The following is a 22,623-nucleotide window of genomic DNA, read 5'->3' as shown; positions in this document are numbered from 1 at the left end:
ATTTCCAGTTAGAAAAACATTCTTAGGCTTTCCCTGATTGTAGCCCAACTATTAGACAAATTCTAGAACTTCGGAACAAACAGTCCATCTCCTACTTCACTGTAAAATGTTTTCTAATGTTTTCTTATTTTTACACATGGGACCTGTTATTTTGGGAACTCCAAAAGACCAAGATAAAGGTCAGCAAAAAACCTAGTTCTATACTTCTGTATTTCAGAGCAACTTCTACAGGTATTCTCTAAGATACTTAGCTTGTAACTGAAGACTATAACAGATGACTGACAAAGGAGAAAGAAGCTTAGCGATCTATCTAAAACAAGAGTAACAGAATAGAGAAGAGCCAGAATTAAGACCTTATGTTATGAATTTTACAAGTCAAAATGTCTGTTTGCTCACCAGTGATATCAATAGGTTCCAGAGCAAAGGCTTCTTCCTCATTTGGAACAAGTGTTGTCTGATCAGTCATAGTTGGCATTGGTTCAACAGGATCCACTGAATCAGGACTATCAGGCCCACCCACTATAAAAACAGAAATTTGGTTAAAAAAGGCATGCATATGTAATACATCTCCTACAAATGGGGAAAAAAAAATCCCTCTGAGAAATAAAGAAACGCAGTGGTACCAGTAACATTTTCTAATTATGAAGGAGGCTCTCCAGAGGTGAACCTATTGGCTAAAAAAGGGGGAGCAGTGCAGGGTTAAACATTGAAGAGAATCAGAATGATCCTAAGCACTGTATTTAAGGAGATTTATAATTCACTAAGAGCTGGAACTTTCAGGTTTGGTCTTCTACATTCAGTACCTTTTTAGCTGCACACAATCATGCCCACATCACTGACCAAGAAAGCGCTTACTTGATACGTTATCATCCTCGTCCATATCATCATGTGCCGGCTGTTCTGGCAACATCACACCTGCCTCAGACAGGGCGGGGGGATCGTCAAAGATACCGCCATCATTATTACTTATAAGTTTGTCATCTGAAATAGGGAATAAAATTTAGAACTTGAAAAAGAAATGCTAGAAGAGCCAATCACTGGGAAAATTACACTAAAATCACCCCAATTTAAAAATTTGTATTCAGTTTTTTTTCTTCAAGGTAGCATACAAAAGTATAATGGAATAGGGAAAACATTCTATTTTCTAGCTCACATCTCTATTTAAAATATTTAATATATGGTATCAAACACAAATGGAACAGTTTAAGAACTAGTAAAACTTAAAACTCTGAGACAAACACCTTTACCAAAATGCAATAATGTTGTAACATTTTTAGGCTACAGTTGTACGAGAACTTGAATGAAATCAACCAGTCACAATCCACACATGTATACCTGAAGAGCTGCTTACAACCCAGAATTCATGACTTCTCTTAAACACAACAAATGAACAAAGAAATGTTAGAATAATCACCTTGTTGTCACCTACCTAATATGCCACCATCATTTCCTTCTCCAAAATTGTCATCTTTATATTGGTCTTCATATTCTAAATGATTAATTTTCTCGTTCAGATTGCTGGTGCTCTGTTCAGGCTCTAACAGGAGGTTAGAAGCGCTAGTGCTCACTAACATGTCATCATCCTCAAAAGCACTTCCTTCTCTCATGATCTCACGATCATCCATTCCAAAGTCACCTGAACAAATTTTAGTTGTTAGTGAAAAAACACATCATAAAAGAAAACAGCTAATGATTATAATCGGAATGTCACATTTGCTAACTGAAACCTTATTTACCTTTGAGTATTAAAACATCCAGTTCAAAACTTTAAACCCATAGCATCTCTATTTTATAAACTGATTCTGGGGCGTTCAAACATAGCCCATTCAAACATAGACTAAAATTTAGGCTATCCTAAATAAATTTAAATATGTCTATAAGTTACATTGCATAAACATTCAGACTTAAACTTTGTTATGTGTTTTCATCAAGAAAACAATTTGGCTACCTGTTTTAAACACTGTTCAAGAAGTAGATGGGGGGGGGGGGCTGGGTGGCTCAGTGTTAACGTTAAGCCCCTGCCTTCGGCTCAGGTCATGAGATCAGGGTTCTGGGATCAAGTCCCGCATTGGGCTCTCTGCTCAGCAAGGAGCCTGCTTCCCTCTCTCTCTCTCTCTGCCTGCCTCTCCATCTACTTGTGATCTCTCTCTGTGAAACAAATAAATAAAATCTTAAAAAAAAAAAAGTAGATGGGGCACTTGGGTAGCTCAATCAAGCATCTGCCTTTGGCTCAGGTTGTGAACCCAGAGTCCTGGGATTGGCCCTGTGTGGGGCACCCTCTGCATCCCAACCCACCCCACCTCATCCCAACCCACTCTCACAAATAAAATCTTAAAAAAACAAAACAAGGTAGGTACATACTAAAATTGTTGCCAAGTGATTAGTTTAAAAATGGGCATTACCTCAGACCTGGGACTTTTCACACAGATCCATATATAGGATCTATCACTATACGGGAAGCAGGAATAGGCAAAGAATAAACTCAAATTTGGTGCATAAACGGAAATGACTAATGCTTAATATACTGGTAGGAAGGCAAATTCTTTTCTTGATGAAAAAGCTTGAGATGAAATTTTGTCCTTCTGTCATCATGAATGTAACATATGTCTGGGTTTTCTTTCCAGATCACTAGTTGTGCTGCAACATAATTCTAAAATTACTAGCTAATGGCTAGTAATCTGTTTCTCTATTACCAAAATCATTTTCTTGTAGAATACTGATGTTCCCAACTTCTTCTCTCATGGTTATTTCTTCCACTCTACTCTGGTTCAGGCTGAACTGCTGGGCCACATCGATGTCACTTTAAAAGAATTTCAAATACATTTTCATCTCAAATTTCACTGCAATGTGTATATATATATATATATATAAAATCCTAATTCTCTCTACAAGGAAAAAACATACATACAAAAGTCACCATGGTTTATAAGCCTTAATATTTGAAATCACTACCTAGGTAATATACTATACACAGGAAAACTTAAAAATGCAGTCCAGGTAGGTATGGGTTTTCATCAGGGTCGTGGTGTGAACGCTGAAGTTACCCAGCTTTTCTGAGACTGTTTCTTCCTCTAACAAATTAATCTCATACAGTTTAAAAATATTAAATAAAAGACATGTAATATTAAGCAACAATGTGGAATTATCATTGGCCAAATTTAGAACATAAATGGCGTAAAAGTATGAGAGACTTCTGAGACATATCAACCAAATACAGTGTGGAGAATTTATAGAGATTCTAACTTAAACAAACTGAAGAAAAGCTTGTGTGTCAACTGGGGCTATCTGAATGCTGACTGAATATTACATTAAGGAATTATTGTAACTTATTTTAAAGGTGGGCTGTTATGGATAGATTTAGAAAATTCCTTCAAAAGAGATACTGAAGGGGCACCTGGGTGGCTCAGTGGGTTAAGCCTCTGCCTTTGGCTCAGGTCATGATCTCAGGGTCCTGGGATCGAGCCCCGCATCGGGCTCTCTGCTCAGCAGGGAGCCTGCTTCCCAATCTCTCTCTGCCTGCCTCTCTGCCTACTAGTGATCTCTCTCTGTCAAATAAATAAATAAAATCTTTAAAAAAAAAAAAAAAAAGATACTGAAGTATTTACAAAGAAAGTAAGATATCTATTCTTTAAAATAATCCAGTGGGAGTTGGAAGGTGAGTTGTGGAAATACTAATGAAATAAAACTGGCAACATATTAGTAATTAAAGAAATTGGTTGATCAGTACATGGGGTTCCTAACACTAATCTTTCTACTTTTTAGCTGTTAAATTTCTGTGATGAAAACTTTTAAAAACTATATTACAAGGGGGGGGGGGGAGGAAAAGCAGCTAGATAGCACCTACATTAACACACACACATATATCAAGATAAATCATAAATAGGAGTCATAGATCATTTTAAGAAGCAGAGAAATTTCTCAAAAAAAAAAGGGGGGCCTGTTATAGAGAGTTTCTTGGTTGTCAGTTGTGCTACTAAATCACAGGAAATTACAGGCACATTCCCTGTCATATAAAGACAGCTGAGTTTTGAAGACTTAAGAAAAGGGAAACACACTACAGTATTCTGCTATAATGGCCTTCTCTGTACAACTTTCCCCTCTTAAATGTACGTGGTGACAATGACCTTTTCTTGCTCTTCAAAGAGTTATCTCTTATGTTTACTTAAAAAAAAAAAAAAAGAAATTATGGCTGAGTATAACCTAGGAAAATGATAACCAGTAGATGACTTTTATACCTCCAACGAAAAATCATGAAGCAATAGTTCATGTTTGCTGATTTCATTATGTAAAGCACATACCTGGAAAACTGTTTAGTTTATACAAGCTTTGGCCTAAGAATATCAGAATTCTCCTATCTTAGCTTTGTTAAAGTTGCTATCTATACAACTTTCTTACAGTAAAACAATTCTAGGTTATATGTTCATATGTATACACTATCCTATTTGAAAGTTTATGCATTTTAACCTGTTAACTTGATGCCAAAATATTCCAAAGAAAACTATATGTTTGATGCAAGTAACGTTATTTGTAGACCAAGTCAACAATTAAAAGAGGGAGGAGGGACATACTCTAAGTCAGGCAGTGGCTGATCAAAGTCATGAAATTCTTCAGGTAAGGTAATAGCATTGTAAGCAGCTTCTCGATTTTCCTCAGGGAGGTCAACAACACCTGGAAAAGAAATGGTAAGCTTGAAGGTCTAATGGTTAGAGCAGAGATTATCCAGAGATCAAAGGAAGGTAAAGTCAGTACATTTATAGTCTAGAAAGACTGATAATATACGCAACGTACTACTAAAAGACAAGTACTTTTGTTTTTCTATAATCATAAGCCAAACTATTTGCTTTCCAACAACAAAGTCAAAGCACTACCTATGCATTAAAGTGATGTCTTTAAAAGGATGTATCAACAAAATATTAATGACCGTTTTCTCAATAACATGAAATCTGTAAGAAGAGGAACAACTGCAAAGGAGCACTCTCCATGTTAAAGAGTTGTTTACTTTAGGATAAGCGGGACTGCATTGTTTTATTTCTCTATATTCTTCAAGTGGTCTATACTAAAAATGCATTGCTTTAAAAGACAAAAAGCATGGTTATTTAAGCAAAATGCAGTTAGTATCCACAGGTCAGAAATCATTTGAGTATCACAGCCTCTGCCTAAACATCTTTGGTTTTTGTTTTGTTTCAAGTTTTTAAATTCTGGTTAGTTAATATATAGTTTAGTATTAGTTTTAGGAGTAGAATTTAGTGATTCATCACTTATATGTAACACTTACATCTAAATAAGTGCCCACCTTAATAACCATCACCCATTTAGCCTACCCCCACCCCCACCTCCCATCCAGCAAGCCTCACTTTGTTCTCTATAATTAAGAGTCTCTTACGGTTTGCCTCCCTTTTTTTTCCTTTCCCCTCGGTTCATCTGTTTTATTTAAATTTCATATGAGTGACATCATATGGTATTTGCCCTTCTCTTACTTTGCTGAGCATAAGCTAACACTCTAGCACCATCCATGTCACTGCAAATGGCAAGATTTCATTCTTTTTGATGGCTGAGTAATACTTCATCCTATATGTACACATATGTATATATGTGTACGTATACACACACCTCACATCATCTTCATCCATTCATCAGTCAATGGACTTGGGCTCTTTCCATAATTTGGCTATTATCGATGATGCCGCTATAAACACTGGGGTGCATGTGCCTCTCTGAATTAGTGTTTTTGTATCCTTCTGGTAAATTCCTAGTAGTGCAATTGCTGGATCATAAGGTAGTTGTAGTTTTAATTTTTTTGAGGAACCTCCACACTGTTCTTCAGAGTGGCTGCACCAGTTTGCATTCCCACCAACAGTGTACGAGGGTTCCCCTTTCTCCACATCCTCACCAACATCTGTTATTTCCCATGTTGTTAATTTTAGCCATTCTGACATGTGTGAAGTGATATCTCATTGTAGTTTTGATCTGTATTTCCCTGATGAGTGACACCATCTTTTCATGTGTCTGTTAGCCATCTGTATTTAACTATTATTTTAAATAAGATCTTAGATCTCAAAAGATTCACTGTTCACCTATTATAGTACTAAAAATATGACCGCAGCAGAAACTACCTTAAAAGGCATCTCTCCCATACACTGATTATTTTAATTACAATAAAATTTCACCAGTGCTTTAAAAAATTATGAAGTGAAACATGAATTCAGATAAAAACCGTAGTTATTATCTATGGAAATCTGGTTCTTAGAGTCTAGCTTTAGAATCAATCATGACCTACGATAAAACAGCAAAAAACTACAGAGAACACTTAAAAAAACTCTCAGGTTAAAAGTGAATTTTAAGAATATGCTAAAATTATCCAGGAAAAAAATTTAAATCCCAAGATTTTTCTTTTTGGAGCTACATTTTTAAAAAATCATGTAACAATTAGTTTTCAACATTTCAACTCTGTTCTGCAAAAACTAACGAAAAGGGGTTAAAGAGTAGAGTGTCTTAATTCCAAATGCATGAAAAATGTGCGCTTCTTCCCTTGACCCACTGCCTCTCCAAGCCTTGCCCTATTTTTAAAGGGTTCCTTTTTCTACAATTAAAACGAATGGATCTAGAACATACGCTTTGCAGGTTTTCACACTACATAAAACTCCAAGGTTTCAAAAAAAAAAAAAAAAAAAAAAAAAAAAAGTCAACAATACCTGGCCGAAAAGCCATTTTTATTTTAATGAACGCTTCATTACAGTCTGCAAGGAGGTATTTGGCTTTTCTGTGATAGATTCGAACTACTCCCAGTAAGAGATGTCCTGATGTTCGGAGTGCCATCTTCACCTATGAGTAAAACATTAATATTAATCTAATTTATAAAGTTAATTTCTTGGTTTTATAGGTATCATACTTCAGAAGCTTGTACTCTGAGCAATTTATAGGCAGCTTTTACTTTCTCTCTTTACACTTTTAATCATTTATTTGACATTTCCTTATAATCACTTATATTTTATTTATGCCTTTACCAGTAAATCTTCAATATCCACAAAGAACAGACCGGTAGTAATTCATCAGTTAACACAGATATGAAGGCAGCTATGAAACACATTGTAAGGTACTCCATAGACTGCTGTCATAAGCACATGAAGGAACATGGAACACTCTGGTTGCTACCCCGTAACTGTTGCTCCTTGCTGGCTAACTGAACTCTGATTTTGTTGGGAAATGAATGTCCCCAACCCTGAAGAACTGACTCATTCTTCTTTGCTAATGCTTCTTGAGCGGGCACAAAGCCCAGTTCAACCAACGAGAAAGAAGAGCGAAGTAGGTCAGTCTCTGGGAAAGATTTTCCCAATAAAAGAATGCCTGCCTCTTTCTTCTCCCTTTCTGTGTTGTGAGCAGGTGGGGTTTGGAGCTGCTTGTAGTCATGAGGCCTAAGTACAAGGACAAGAAACCAACATAAGATTAGTGAGTCCTAGGGTGCCTGGGTGGCTCAGTCAGCTGGGTACCCAACTCTTGGTTTCAGCTCAAGTCACGATCTCAGAGTCATGAGATTGAGCCCTGCATGGGGCTCTGTGCTCAGTGTGGAGTCTGCTTGGGGCTCTCTCCCTCCTCCTCTGCCCCCACCTCCTGAGCAAAATAAATAAATGAATCTTTAAAAATAATCCTAAATCTCCCTATTTCTACACTTCTAGTTAAGTAAGACTGTTAATTTCCTTATTGTTTAAGCCATTTTTCACCGAGTTTTATTAGCTGACTGGAAGGCAAAGTAATAAGGGGTAATGGTAACCCATCTTTTTTCACAAGAAAATATACTCTTCAGCCTGTTTTTTCCTTTTTTTTTTTTTTAAGGTAGATCTCATTCAGCACTTTTGTGAGATCCACTGTGTGGGATGAGATACAGTAGTTGGAAAAAGAAAGAAAAGTAAATACGGAATCTAAACAGAATGATTCAAAAATCAAAAAACCAGAATGATTCATTCCTCAACAGAATGAATCCAAAGTTCAGAATGATTCAAAATTATATATCCAAAATATAATACAAAAAAATTTTTGAGAGCAAGACATGAACTCAAACTTCCCCAGATCATTTTCCAAATCATACCACAGAGTCCTCAATTTCTGAAGTAGCAAATAAAGCTGTTAATCATTTGCTTAAGTTATGATTAATACATTATGTTACTTAAAAAGTGAAACAGTGTATTTTTAAATTATAGGTCTACTGTCTACAGCAGCCTAGGATTCTATTTGTAATGACTCTCAGGTTCTACATTTATGGAAAAATTCACATGACTTAAAGCACAAATTATGAAATTTACTGCTATAAATTCTTAGGTATCTAAATTTATAAACTTGTGACTTTCAAATCTAGGACTTATCATATGAAAAATCCTTGATATGAAAATGCCCAATTAAAATATTGCACCTCATGGAAAAAGAGAATCTACTTTTATGATGTGGTCTTAGGAAATTTAAAATAATGACTGCACCTTCACTTAAGAAAGGATGAGGGGTTCAAAACCCTTTGCATGCAATTATCTTGTAAAGGATCAGCAACTATGAGAAAAGGTGGAATATGGGCAAAAACTTTCCCTGTATATTAGTTTGGTTCAGAATTGAGTAGGTAAAATGAAGTACACCATATCTGTTGAGCTAGCTCATGTTAAGAGTGTAGGTGTAATAAGGAACACCGGCTATATATGCAGAGAAAGCTCTACAGAGGTAACCAGTGGCTGTTCCAGCAGGGGGTGGGGGTAGAAGGGGCAGAACGCAAGCAGCTGCAACTGAGCTATGTATCTGACACTTGCTGGAAACAACTAAACCGACATTCACCCACAACAAGAACTGCATATCAAGAGCAAACATTAGAAATTTTCAAGTCAGTTCACTCTGTGGAGGTATCTTTATAGTCTACTAAAATAAAACAAGATCAATCAACCCACTTAGAGATGGTTTTTAAAAAATAAGTTATTCTTTCTCTCTCACAGTCCAGTCTTTTACATTATTCCTGAACTGCGTGCCGTGCTTTGTGGCTATTCATACATACCTTATTATCAGATTGTCTTGTACTCTTTTGTAGCCTCCCTGACAGAGTACAAAATACTCTGCACATACTAAAAAAATTTGTTATCCTTTTAAGCCAAATCACCCTCAATATGTTTATAGATGTTAAAGATTAGTTACACATATTAATTTCAAGAAAACAGCTCAACCTCTCCTTTTTCCATTCACTTACCTCAGTAAGCATACCTATAAAAAGTAGAAAACTTCATATTCTCATACAATTTGACGAGCAGCACAAACTGGCACTATCTCCCTATGCAGCAAACTACGAATGTCTATCAGAAGTCTTTTAAGTGGGGGCACCTGGGTGGCTCAGTGGGTTAAAGCCTCTACCTTTGGCTCAGGTCATGATCCCAGGGTCCTGGGATTGAGCCCCACGTCGGGCTCTCTGCTCAGCAGGGAGCCTGCTTCCCTTCCTCTCTCTCACTGCCTGCCTCTCTGCCTACTTGTGATCTCTGTCTGTCAAATAAATTAAATAAAAATCTTAAAAAAAAAAAAAAAGTCTTTTAAGTGTATCACCTGGCCCACTGATTATGTTCCTAAACATCAACATTAAGGGAAAACTACAGATATGAACAAAAGATCACTGAACATGAAGCTTCTCTATGCAATACTGGTTTTGATGTATTCTAATCTCACATAAAAATTAAGTCAAGAAAGACACAGATGTGAACAAAATATTTGTAAGCAGTATTTATTCAATGGTTATTTTTAAAGAAGATGAAAATAAACCTGTAATCCTACTACCTAAAGAAATCTTTTGTATATATTTTTTTCTTTTGTATATTTTAATACACTGTACAGGGTCAGAGGAATTAAATTTCAAGAAATTATGAAAAAAAAAATAGATTATCCAAAGAAGAGACTGGTAAAATAAATCATGTACAATCAGAACAATGAATTACAGGTCCATAATCCTTTATCTTAAATCTTAGGTGTTTTGGAATTCAGAGCCTCTTTGTCATAAAGATAACGCAGCACACATATATATTAAGACACTCTCAGTAGCATCTATTTATCTATTTAGAGCAGTTTCTAATAATCATATCCATTAGTGGTTCTATACTGAATATATGAATATACAAGTGACCTCACTTCAATTTTTGTCAAGTCTGTTCCCGTTTTTTGTATTTAAATTCTGTGGATAAGAGACTAGGACACTGTATAATACAACATCAAAAATGATGCTAAAGCTATGAGCAGAGGTTTTCTGAACAGAGACTTGTTATAAAACGTGTAATGGAGTTGTGTACACATAGAATAAGGAGGAAAATTATGTATAAAAAACATGGACACGTTTTAGAAGCCATACAAAAACACTAAACGTTTCTCTAAGTTGTAGGACTAGAGATCACCTATTTTCCAGTTTGTAAAGTTTTTATTTTAATATTGTCTTAGGAATTTTAACATGATAGAAATGTCTTTAGTAACAAATTCCACCAACTCTAAAACCAGCCAAAATTCCAGACAGATGGAAATTTTATAATTCAGCTTTAATTAAAAATACAAACTTTCACTTTTTCGCTTAAGACATATCCTTTCCCACACGACTTTTCTGAACAAGTCTCGTCTAGATCCCAGCTTTATTCCTTTGAGATCCTCCTACTCTTTCAGCAATCAAGAATTACTCTTCTCTAACACACTATGGCAACCGGCAGCATCCAAACTGCCAAATCTAAGAGTAGCTCACAATGCTGGTCCAGACAGCTGTGATGTGGAACATTTTCTCAATAGGACAATGGGTGTGTTTGTGTGTTAATACAAAGTCCAAGAAAGGACCATTAAAACACAGATATTTCTATAAAATCATAGTTAAGGACTTTTCCTTTGAGATTAGTCCTTACACATTTTTGAAGTCAATTTATCTGCTTTTCAATGAAGTGCTAATGATGTTAATAGATGTAATTGTGTGTTCTAAAGTCCTTTCTTGGCAATACAAAAACCTTGGTTTACTTAGACTATTTGTGAAATTCAAGGGTGAAAAACCACTGCTTTAGAAGAGTTTCAGAGAATGTCAGTAAAAGCTCCTCTAGGTACAGAGCAGTAAACAAGGCAGATAAGGTAAGGACTTTCATGAGGCCTCCATTCTAGTGGGAGACAGTAATTAAATATTTAGGAGAAGAGCACAGAAAGTATAAAAGTTCGGAAACAGGGAAAAAGTTGGATTATCTTCAAGAAACAGCAAAAAATCTGGATATTTTTGAGCAAGCAGGCCTATGGAGCTGAGGAAGAACAAGCATTATGGACACTATTTACCGGATGGATAAGATAATTAGATCTTGATCCCTACAACCTTTCCCAATTAATGGATCCTTTCTTTGATTATTTTTTAAATTCCCAAATTAGAAACACTTACATACATATTTTAGTACAAAAACATCTAGAAAAACAAATATAAAATATCTGGGTACTGCCTGATCTCATACTTATCTACCATGAAAACTGGCAAATGAGTTATCAGTGCACTTACAGAATTTTTAAAGGGAACAGCATATCAAACTGGAACAATGAATCATCTACAAATTTTTCTTTTCCTCCAATATACACAGATATTAACCTAATTTTACAGAATTCTGTTTTACATATCAGTAAACAATCAACAAACTGAATGAAAAGTGTCAATATCAAATATACCTTTGGTGAGATGATACTCTCCACACTGCTCTCTAAATTACACTCAAACACATGGGCTTTGGTTAGCTTCTTATCCCAATGGGCCGCTAGCCAAATTTTGGCCAGAGGCCCTCTCTTACTGAGGACAAAATGTGCGTAGAACATTGTTCTGGCTGATTATGAAACAGGAGGAAACCTGAAAGGGAAAAAGAGTTAATATAAATACCATATAAAAACAAAGATTTATCAAGACATTAAGAAATCTGAAAATAAAAGTTTCCAATTCTTTTAAATATAAGAACTATGAAAGGTTTGAGTAAAGTACAATACACATTTAAAAGAAGCTATTGCTTAGTTTTGAGAGGGGAAGGAAAAAAAACCTCAAAATATTAAGAGCTGAAGGGAAAAGGGACACAGGAGCCAAACCATTTCTATACTCCAAATAAAAGTGCCAGGATTTTGTTTAGTTTTTTCGTAAAAATTGTCACCAGACAACTCTTGTTCATTCTGAAGTTCCATCAAGTGTTCATTCCATTCCTATCTTGATTACTGACTGTGGAGTCTGACTGTGGCCAAAAGCTAGATAATACATTGTTCATAGCAAGAAAACTATGTCCCAGAGAAAAACACTCAGGAACAGATATTAATTAATGTGTAAATTTCCATTTTTTAAGAACCCCATTAACAACTGATACTCACCTAGATGCTCTATACAATAACTACTATCTCATGACAAGCACTGTGATAATACACATTTCATATTGTACCAAATAAAGATAAGAAAGTGGGTCGGCTCCATTTTACAGGTGACTAGTTAGAAAAACTGAGGCTTAAAAGCTATTTTATATATAGTTTTCCCAACTCAGAAACTTGAAAAGCACTTGTCCAGTTATAACTTAAATACTATATTCAGGACAATGACACAGTGTAATATTTATCTTATGACTGAAATAGCCTTAGTAGAAATATAAATGTTATTCACATTTTATTTTTCTTTCAGCAAGCTATGTTATAAATACGTACAGGAAAAAAAAAAGCAACTTAAAAACTCCAGCTTGGGGGTGCCTGGGTGGCTCAGTGGGTTAAGGCCTCTGCCTTTGGCTCGGGTCATGGTCTCAGGGTCCTGGGATTGAGCCCCCCATCAGGCTCTCTGCTCAGCAGGGAGCCTGCTTCCCCTCTGTCTCTCTGCCTGCCTCTCTGCCTACTTGTGATCTCTGTCTGTCAAATAAATAAATAAAAATCTAAAAAAAAAAAAAAAAAAAAAAAAAAAAAAAAAAACCAAAAAACTCCAGCTTGGAGAGTACATTAACTGTGCATGTTTCCTATATTTCCTGTGTTGATAGTTCCCTTATATTATTATTATTTTTTAAGATTTTATTTATTTACTTGACAGAGATCACAAGTAGGCAAAGAGTCAGGCAGACAGAGAAGGAAGCAGGCTCCCCACTGAGCAGAGCCCCCCGCAATGGGGGGTTCGATCCCAGGACCCTGAGATCATGACCCAAGTCGAAGGCAGAGGCTTTAACCCACTGAGCCACCCAGGTGCCCCAATAGTTTCCTTATATTATTTTCCCCCTTTCACAGAAGATTAAAAAAAATCTATTCTGCCAGATGAATTTTCTTCTAAAATGCCCAGAACTAGAAGATGTATGTCATGTTTTTACATAAATAAACTCAAGCACATCCATACCACATGAGAAGTACTTAAACATTTTAAAACATTTTTGACCTTGAAATAATTATAGATTTGCAGAATCCCAGAAATAGTACAGAGAGGTCCCACTTATCCTTTAACTACTTTCCCCCTGATGGTGACATCTTACATACATACAGTATCAAAACCAGGCCAGTGACATTGGTACAATGTGTATATATAATTCTACGCCATTCTATCACATGTGCAGATTTGTGTAACCAACATCGTAAGCGAATAAAATGCAAAACTAATTCATCAACACAAAGCTCTCCCTCTCCCATCCTTTTAAATTGTCACACCCATTCCTTCCTCTACCATTCCTAAGCCCCACCAACCAACACTGTTCTTTATCTCTAATTTTGTCATTTTGAAAATGTTATGTAAATGGAATCATACAGTATGTGACCTTTTGGATCCAACCATCTAACACTCTTTGACATCCACCCAAATTATTTCAAGCATCAGTAGTATGTTCCTTTTTATCACAGAGTAGCATTCTATGAGATGGGTATACCACTATTTGCTTTGTCAATCATTCATTGAAGGGTATTTGGTTACTTCCAGTTTGAGGAGGTTTCAAATAAAGCTCTATAAATATCTGTGTATACAGAATTTTAGTGAACAGAGTTTTCATTTCTCTGGGACAAATGTCCTGACGTATGACTGCTGGGTAGCATGATAAGTGTATGTTTAGTTTTAAAAGAAACTTTAACACCTATCAAAATCCTAGTGAGTTTTCTTATAGCTAGTCACGAGATGTTTCTAAAATTTATATGGAAAAGCAAAGGAATGAGAATAGCTTTTTTTTTTTTTTTAAAGAATTGGGATGAATTTGTCTAACCAATTTCAAGATTTATGTAGCTACAATAGCCAACACTGTATGGCAGTCAGAAAAAGACACAGATCAATACAATAGGATAGGGAACCCAGAAATCCACTTAAGTAAGTCCAACTGATTTTTCACAAAGATGAAGAAGCTTGACAAAGGGGAAAGGATAGTTTTTTCAACAAATAATGCTTGGGTGACTGGACATCATCCACAGGTGGGGGAAAAAAAAGGAATTCTGATCCAAACCTCACACATTATATAAAGTTAACTCAAAATATATCACAGATTTAAATGTAAAAGTTTATAATTTTCAGAAAAAAACAGAGGGAAAAACCTTTGGTATACCTAAAGCTTGGTGTGTACACACACACACACACACACACACACACACTTTTTTTTTGAGAGAGAGAGAATTAGAGAGTGAGTGCGCCAGAGCGAGCGCATGCGCTCAAACACAGGAGCTGACGTGAGGGGGAGCAGACTCCTTGCTGGGTAGACCCCCCTCCCCAGGGATCATGACCTAGGCAGAGGCTTAACTGACTGAGCTAGCCAGGCACCCCAGTAAGTTTTTTCAGATGAGCACTAAAAACATGTCCCATAAAGGAAAAAAAACACCCAAATAAGGAAATTCTGTGCTAGGAAAGAGCTAAAAATGTAAAGATAAGGTACAAAATGGGGGAAAAATTAAAAACGATGTATCTGACAGGGACTTGTATCCAGAACAAAGAATTCTAAAAACTCAAGTAAAAAAGTCTAATTAGGAAACAGGCAAAAGAAATTTCACAGAAAAGGATATAACAATGGCAAATAAGAACAAGAAAAGATGCTCACCATCACCAGTCATTAAGAAAATGCACATTTAAACCCATGAGAAATCACTGCACATCTGTCATAAGACCTAAAATAAAAAGTAATGGCAACACCAAAGTCCAGTGAGGATATACAGAAGTTTCAACCCTTATACACTGCTAATTAGAATAAAAATTCCTTTTTGAATTAGCTTAAAAATAAATCCAAAGTAAATAAACGCTCATTTTCATGTTTTTATAGAGAGACTGTAAATTTTAAAATGAGACTTTGCTTACTTTACTGTGAATTAAGAACTGTGGCCATTCTTTCCAGTGACGGATAGAAAATATTGATTAAACGTATCATAGGCAAGAGACTTCATGTCCGTCAAAAATGTGCGGCAAGGGTGGAGGGAGGTGCAAAAGTAATTCAATCAGGTCTGCCTCCTCTCACTTAACGGCAAAGGGTCCTGGAATTCTCATTTGCTGAACCAGCTGCTCCCAGGGGATCTCTAATTTACACAAGGAAAATGGTCTCCAAAGGAAAAAAAAACCAGAGTTCATCAATTGCTCAATGTTGTGAACTCTTTCTCTCAAATGTGAAGTGAAGAACAGAACTAAGGAATATGAAACTAGGAAGAATTCATATCAAATAGTCTAAGGTAGAAGAATTAAATAACACCTCAAGTGTATCTTATATCCTGCTCAGCAGTATTTTATAGTACAAAATATGCTTCCCATAACCAAAGAATCTATGTTGCAAAGCAGTGCTTTTACTTTAAGCCTAAACATTTGTTAGTATGAAAATTAAGCTCCATCTACAGCACTATAAAGTCTACAGGATTTTGTAGAAATGCAATATGGCAGTCTGTTCTTAGAAACACGGTCACTGGGACGCCTGGGTGGCTCAGTTGGTTGGACGACTGCCTTCGGCTTGGGTCATGATCCCGGAGTCCTGGGATCGAGTCCCGCATCAGGCTCCCAGCTCCATGAGGAGTCTGCTTCTCCCTCTGACCTTCTCCTTGCTCATGTTCTCTCTCACTGTCTCTCTCTCTCAAATAAATAAATAAAAAATCTTTAAAAAAAAAAAAAAGAAACACGGTCACTGTCATACACAAGATGTCCCAAGTTTCACCGCAGAAGATAGCTGTATTAAAAAAAAAATCCTTAATATTTAGCTCTTAGAATATTGCCCACTGCATGTCAACTACTAAATACGTACTTAATGAATAAGGAAATGAGATACACCAAGTGATCTCATAATTGACACATGTAAAAAATTCTAGAGATTTTAGAAGTTAATACTGGCTCTTTTCAACAGGTGTCAGTAGCTCATGGTCAGGACTTAGGCTCCTAGTTAGAGTACCATGCCTAAAATATCCCAGCTATGCGGAGGCAGAGATTCCTAAATAGATGCTTTCTTGGCATGGGATGGGGGTAACTAAAGTACAGTGGTGCTAAAATTATTCTGGGAAACAATTAGCAAGAGGAAATCACCCTAATAACTAAAGGAAGCCTGAAGAACAGTGGTGGGTCAAGTACTGGCTTATATCTAAATATGGAGAAAGTGTAATCATTGCTTCGAAACAATCTTTTTCCTTAGTATCACTATCCTTTAACCAATCTTAGAAAAAGAAGTTGATTAATCTCTGTAGATTTTGAATTTCTGTATATCTCTGTTAATCCTTTGCAAAAGATCTTAGCATAACACCTGCATTTGGTACCAGAGCACAGTTTAGCAATTTCATGATTTCTCATTTTTTTTTCCTAAAGCAGCAAACTTTTCTCCATATATCCTAAAAAGTAATTTCACGTTTTTACATTATGAATTATGATATTTCACTGTTAGAAAACAGGGCAGGACAATGGTTGTATAAATTGGTATGACCTCTTTGAAGGACAATTTGCCAACATCTTATGAAAACCTCGAACATTGATACTTTTAAACCAGAAAATGCACTTCAAGTAACAATGCCAAAGATATACTTGGTGGTGTAAAATATTTATAAGAACAAAAAAAAATCTTAAAAATCTCACTAGGATCTAAGAATTTTGTGTATCCATCTTCTCCATGACCGTTGTATGAGTTAAGTACTGGCCCATTTTACAGACCGGAAAACAGAGAAAAGGAGAGGACAATGTGCCAAAGGTCGCTAGCATATAATTCAAGTGGGAACTTAAATTTCAGAGCCCACATCTCTAACTGCAACACTGTGTTGCCCTGCCAGCATGAATTTTAACAGCAAAATATTAGAAATAACTTACCTAGCTGCTAATTAGTGACTTTTAACAAAATACAGCCATATAACAGAATTTTGTGTAGCTTTAAACAATGATATACATATATATATATATATTTTTTTTTAAGGAGGGCTCTAATATATATTTAATGCTCTTGCATAAAATATCTGTGGCATACAAATGAAACTGATGACACTGGTTACCTTTGGAAGGTGAGTCCACTGGGAAAGTGAGACCTACCTTTTTTACTGTTAACTGAGAACATACACAAATACCACGCACTCAAAGTAAATACCAATATATTGAATGTCAAGACACAATCCTGCTTTGCCATTAACTGGAAAGTTAAGCTGCTTAGTCTGTGTGGTTCATTTTCACAAACCATAAACACCTTGAAGAACGAAATTCAGGGATTTACTAACTTCGGAGAACTATACCTAACTCATGTAAGAATGTAATTACCTCTGAGGGATTGGGGAGTGTCTCAGGAACAGAAGTTATTTCCAACACTCCACACTAACACTCATACTAACATTCTTTGAACAAGAGTTTTACAATCAGAAGGTCCTAGATTCAAATTCGGATCCCTCCTTAGTTCTTCAGTAAGGGTTAAAAGTTTGAGTCTTAGCTTACACATCTATAAATTGAAGCTATTTACCAAGCAGGGTTATGAGAACGAAACGGAACAGCAAACACAATCCCACTAGATGTAAGTAAACAGTAACTCTGAAAAAAATCACACAGCAGAGCATATACAGGTCAGCGTGATAATGCCTAACAATCTGACATCACATTTAAACAAATAACACAAAACCTTTATTGCTCAAAAATCAGAAATTTCCCTTCTGTACAAAACTGTAAAAGATAAAATTTCTCAGAATATGTGTCCCAGTAAATAGAAATTCATCAGGAATGAAATAATCAACTTTAAAAAGACTTTAAACATATGCCACTCTAAGTGGAAAACTTAATTCTTGAGTGTACCAATGTACCGTCTTTATAAACAAAAAAAATTTTAAATTAGGTTACATTTCACCAATGTAATTCTAACTTTGTATAAAACGATGTCCATTATTTATGCACTGCTGTCACCTCAACCATTTACGAACTGTTAATAATGTAATCACTGGATATGGTATATGTCATCAGTGTCTTTTTAAAAATAATTGTGAGTTGCCTCCAACATTAAAAAAGGAAATTTAATGACTACAACTTAGGAAAGCTTCTCCAGTCCCCGTCTCCAAAATTCTGCCGACTCACACAAGTCACTGGCATTTGCATTCATTTTATGAAAATAAATTTTTTTTTTCTGGAATTCAGTGATGATTTTAAACAGCATTATGAGAGCAAGTATTAATCTTCGCTTGCAAAGAGAGCCGATCAACACAAGCCTTTACCAGAAAAACCTTAAAAAAACACAAGCGCGTTTTTGAACGCTTAAGACAGCCTAACAAATCACAGGGTGGGCAGACCAAGCCCTCCAGCGTTTTCTTCTCTCAAATTTGAAGGAGGCTGCTAGGTCTGGCAGCGCAACTAGACAGTGTCACCCCGCTCTATCACAGCAGATCAATCTTTCCCGGCGAGCAAAAAGACGTCACGTATTTGTCAGAAACACACACCTTCCCAAAGCGTCCCTGTATCAGCATCAAAACACTCTATTCTAATCATTAAAAAAGCCGGGGGGGGGGGGACCAATTAGGCTAATTCCCTAGGAATCAAAAGCAACTTCCCTTGGTCGGGTTTCCTATTGGTCTGTCCAATATGTAATATTCCCAACAAAATTTTCCTTTAAAAAGGGGGAGAAGGAGCGGCAGCAGTCCCTGGAGAGGGGCCCGCGGCGGTGTTGAGGCCCCACAGCGCCCGCGAAGGCTATGCCCTCACATCTCCGACCCCCGAACCCAAGCTCGGCGCACCGTTGCTGCCCCCTTGGAGCTGCCAACGCGGGCGCCGACCCGCCGCCGCCTCCCGCCCCGCGTCTTCCTAGACAGCCATTTTTACCGGAGTAGGCGGCCCAGTCCCCAGAGCGGGCTCGTTCAAACCTCAGCCTCTCCCTCCGCGGCCCAGGGTTTCCTCCACCTCCTCCAGGAGATGCGGCTCCCGGGGGACTGGCGGAGTAACGGCTTTTTCCGCCTTGGAACGGACCAGAACCATTTGTTACCAAACAAGCGAGAATGCGGGCCCAGGCTGCGCGGGTCCTGGTCGAGGGCGGGCCCAGGGGAAAAGGCCTGGGCGGGAGGCGCTGCCGTTCTGGAGCTCGGAGGGTGGCAGCACGGCCACCGTCCTGGGGCGCGGCGAGTGCTCTTCTCCCTCGTTTTGCCCCCCGATTCCCCCAGTCCAGCTCCTAGACAGCAAGGCGGCAAGGAAGGGGTAGGCGGAGGGAGCCCTAGGATAAGAGGGGCTGGCCCAGTATCTTACCTTGCTCTCCGCCGGGGAGCTGGGCGGGCTGGGTGGCCTGGGGAGGGGAAAAGGGTCGGGGGAGGGGGCGGGGAAAGGGGGGGGAAGCCCCTGTGAGGTGTAGCTTCGGAGCAGCTCCCGCCGCGGCAACAGCCACCGCCTCCTTTCCGATTCACTCAAACAAACAAGATGGCTGCCGTTACGCCGCGGCTCTTCCTGCCGCCCAAATCCTCGGTTCAAATCGGCAGGATGTTTACGGTCAAAATGGTTTCTATGCGCCTGCGCAGCCAGCCTGAGCCCTAGAAGGGGCGACGCAGGCGCAGTGGCCATTTCCTTTTCTTCGGACACCCCCCCCCCCCCCGCCCCTTGTGCGGCCCCAAACTGAGCAAGCGCAAAAGTGATTCTCTTGCCAGAGGGTCTTCAAGTGTTGCGGGCCTGGCAGCTAGCGCACGCGCAGTGCTTGCCAGTGGAGTGAATATCTGGGTTTACCTTTATTCCTACGCTTGTTTTAGAGGGAGTATCTGTTGTACAGATTTGTTTGCCAGGACACAAAAATTAATTTTAATGGTTCCATAGTGACGAAGATAACATAAAACCCTTAAGATCCACAAAATCTGGGGGATTCATTGAGTCAATCTATATTTATAGATGGTCTTCTCCGAACCATGTATTGTGATAGGGTCTGGGGCATAATGATGAAATTGAAAGAGATAGTACGTGCCTTCATGAAGCTTCTGGTATAGTTAGGGAGGAATTTTTAGAAATACTTGTGCCACACACACACACACAAAATGTACAAGGAGACCCAAAAGTGGGGAATTTGGGAGTGGAAGAGAAGGTCTTCCTTGAGCAATTGATGAGGAGCTGGGATGTGGAGGTTGAGTTCCCAGGAAGAGAGAACATCATGTCATCATGTGCAAAAGTCTCATGGCAGAATGTCATGTGTCTGGACACTAATGGAGGTTTCTTCATTTTAGAAAGGCCATTCAGGCATATTGGAGAGGACTAGAGTAAATGTCTAGGTGTAATTTATGTTCGTTTGTGGAGTTTTTTAAAGGAAATAAAACCAGCAGGAATTGGTCAACAGATTCCTTATGGTGTTGTAGTAGAGGGAGTTCCAAAGATGATTCCTTTGGTTTGGGACTTACTTGCAAGGATTAAATGGACTGGACTGGGAAGCCATACACCGAGACAGAACAGATGGAGGAAGGTTATATGAAGATTAGTTTGGTTTTGTTCAGTTTGTTGTCTATCAACCATCAAGTCTCCATTCTCTCTGTGGCCTCCTTAACTGGTCTCTCCACTCCCCATTCTTGTCTTCCTTCAATTAATCCCTTCCCGGCAAAGAACCTTTGCAGCCTAAAGAACCTTTCTCAGCCTAAAGAACCTTTGCAAAACACGTGTCTAATCACTCCCCTCCCCTTCTAAAAACTCTTTCATAGCTTTCAGGTTATTACCCAGAATACTTAATGTAGCCCCTGCCTCCTGCTCTAGCTTCCTCTGCTGCTTGCTCTCCCTGCTTTCTCACTACTCCAGACACTCCACTTTCTAAATCATCAAATGCACTATGAGCACTTCTGCCTCAAGATTTTTGCACTGGCTGTTTGCTGTGCTTAAAACAGTCTTGCATTTCCATCCCTTCCCCTTGGTATAATTCTTAATCTTCCACATCTTAATTCCACAGTCACTTCCTCAAGAGAGTCTTCCCTGATCCTCTGTATTATTTAGGGTAATGCTATTACTATAAAATAGATCCCCTCCTTACCCCAAATTTCAGGGCTCTACAAGATGGCCCTGACATTTACTACCTGTATGGGAATAATAATTTTCATGATTTCTGAAAGAATTAAATGAGATCATATATACAAAGTACATGGCATAATGCTGGAAACTGAGTAATTACTCAGTAAATTGTGGCTATTATTCTTGTTCCTTCTATTTTCTGAACAACGAAATAGCCAGCAAGGTAGGGTAAATCTTTATCAGATACCCAACTTTTAAGAACATGGAAAATACTTGGATACTCTAAGTGTCCCTCTTAACTATACTTGCTCTAGTCCCGTTTTGTAATCCTTATTTGAAAATTTATCTCCCTCTCCCCTCTCCCCTCCTTTTCTCTCTCTTTCTCCCTCTTTCTCTCTTCCCCACTGCTTCTCCTCCCCCTCCCTCTCTCCCTCCAGTACTGACTTCTCAAGGTACTATCACTTCTTCTCTCTGGAACTATTTTTTATTCTTATCCATTAGATCTCCACCCAAGCCCACCTTCTTCCCTTTTGTGGATTTTATATAATTTCTTCATATACATCCCTAGTCCCCCAAATCTGCTAGATTTAATTCTTTTGAACAAGGTATATGTTCTGTTTTGGCTCAGAGTCCCATCCTATCAACATATTCATTCATTTCTTTGTATTAAAATGTCAAGTTAACTTTTCTTGTTAAAGAAGTTAGCTGCAGTCAGCATCTCCTTTACCTGGAAAAGACTTACCTGGAAAGACTTATTTGATGAATCTGCATAAGTTAATTTTAATAATTGTGAATTTGTTTGACTGAAACCATGATGGAGCTGATTTAAATTATAGCTTTAATCTTTCTTTAGTTGAAAACAGTCAGCTTTTCTTTTCTGATTACTTAGTTGATGATTTGTCTGATTTGGGACAATCACTGAATGATGATGCCATCATCCTGATCATCATATACATAAACATATACATTAACATCATCATATGTTTATGAAAGCAACTGTGCTCTTTCTGTCTTACTTCACAATGACATACACACCCATAACTGAGGCTTAATGTGAAATAAAAACTGTTACAGAAAAAGACATGTTACAGAAAAAGACAACCAACTGATAGAGTTATTTAAGAATTAGACACCATTCCGTAGACTTATTCCTCTGAATTGCCAAATTTCAAAAACAGAATTATATATTATTTGTATATATATTAAGTAGGAGGCATTGCATTAGAAGAGAAATAAGGAAATGGATAGATTTTCAGGAGTATTTCAATGATAGTAAT

General features: G+C 37.6%; 1 protein-coding gene across 2 annotated transcripts in view; it reads right to left on the bottom strand.

The window, feature by feature from the left end:
* The window catches only part of RAD21 (RAD21 cohesin complex component), a 49,954-nt gene extending 30,113 nt beyond the window's left edge, over positions 1-19,841 (bottom strand). Inside the window, exons 1-8 of one of the 2 annotated variants that reach the window (XM_047726261.1) lie at positions 19,625-19,841; positions 11,677-11,851; positions 6,693-6,822; positions 4,569-4,668; positions 2,694-2,800; positions 1,430-1,636; positions 856-981; positions 397-519 (exon numbers count right to left, since the gene is read on the bottom strand). In XM_047726261.1, the coding sequence (XP_047582217.1) occupies positions 397-519; positions 856-981; positions 1,430-1,636; positions 2,694-2,800; positions 4,569-4,668; positions 6,693-6,822; positions 11,677-11,820 (937 nt within the window). In that variant the 5' untranslated portion in view covers positions 11,821-11,851; positions 19,625-19,841. The remainder of the gene's footprint in view (positions 1-396; positions 520-855; positions 982-1,429; positions 1,637-2,693; positions 2,801-4,568; positions 4,669-6,692; positions 6,823-11,676; positions 11,852-19,624) is intronic. The other variant, XM_047726260.1, reaches the window with a different exon arrangement.
* Between the last annotated feature and the right edge of the window lie 2,782 nt (positions 19,842-22,623).

Source organism: Lutra lutra, chromosome 4, assembly GCF_902655055.1.
Source record: "Lutra lutra chromosome 4, mLutLut1.2, whole genome shotgun sequence".
Taxonomy (NCBI): Eukaryota; Metazoa; Chordata; class Mammalia; order Carnivora; family Mustelidae; genus Lutra; species Lutra lutra.
The sequence above is the reverse complement of the archived record's forward strand: the minus strand, read 5'-3'. Positions and strand labels throughout refer to the sequence as shown.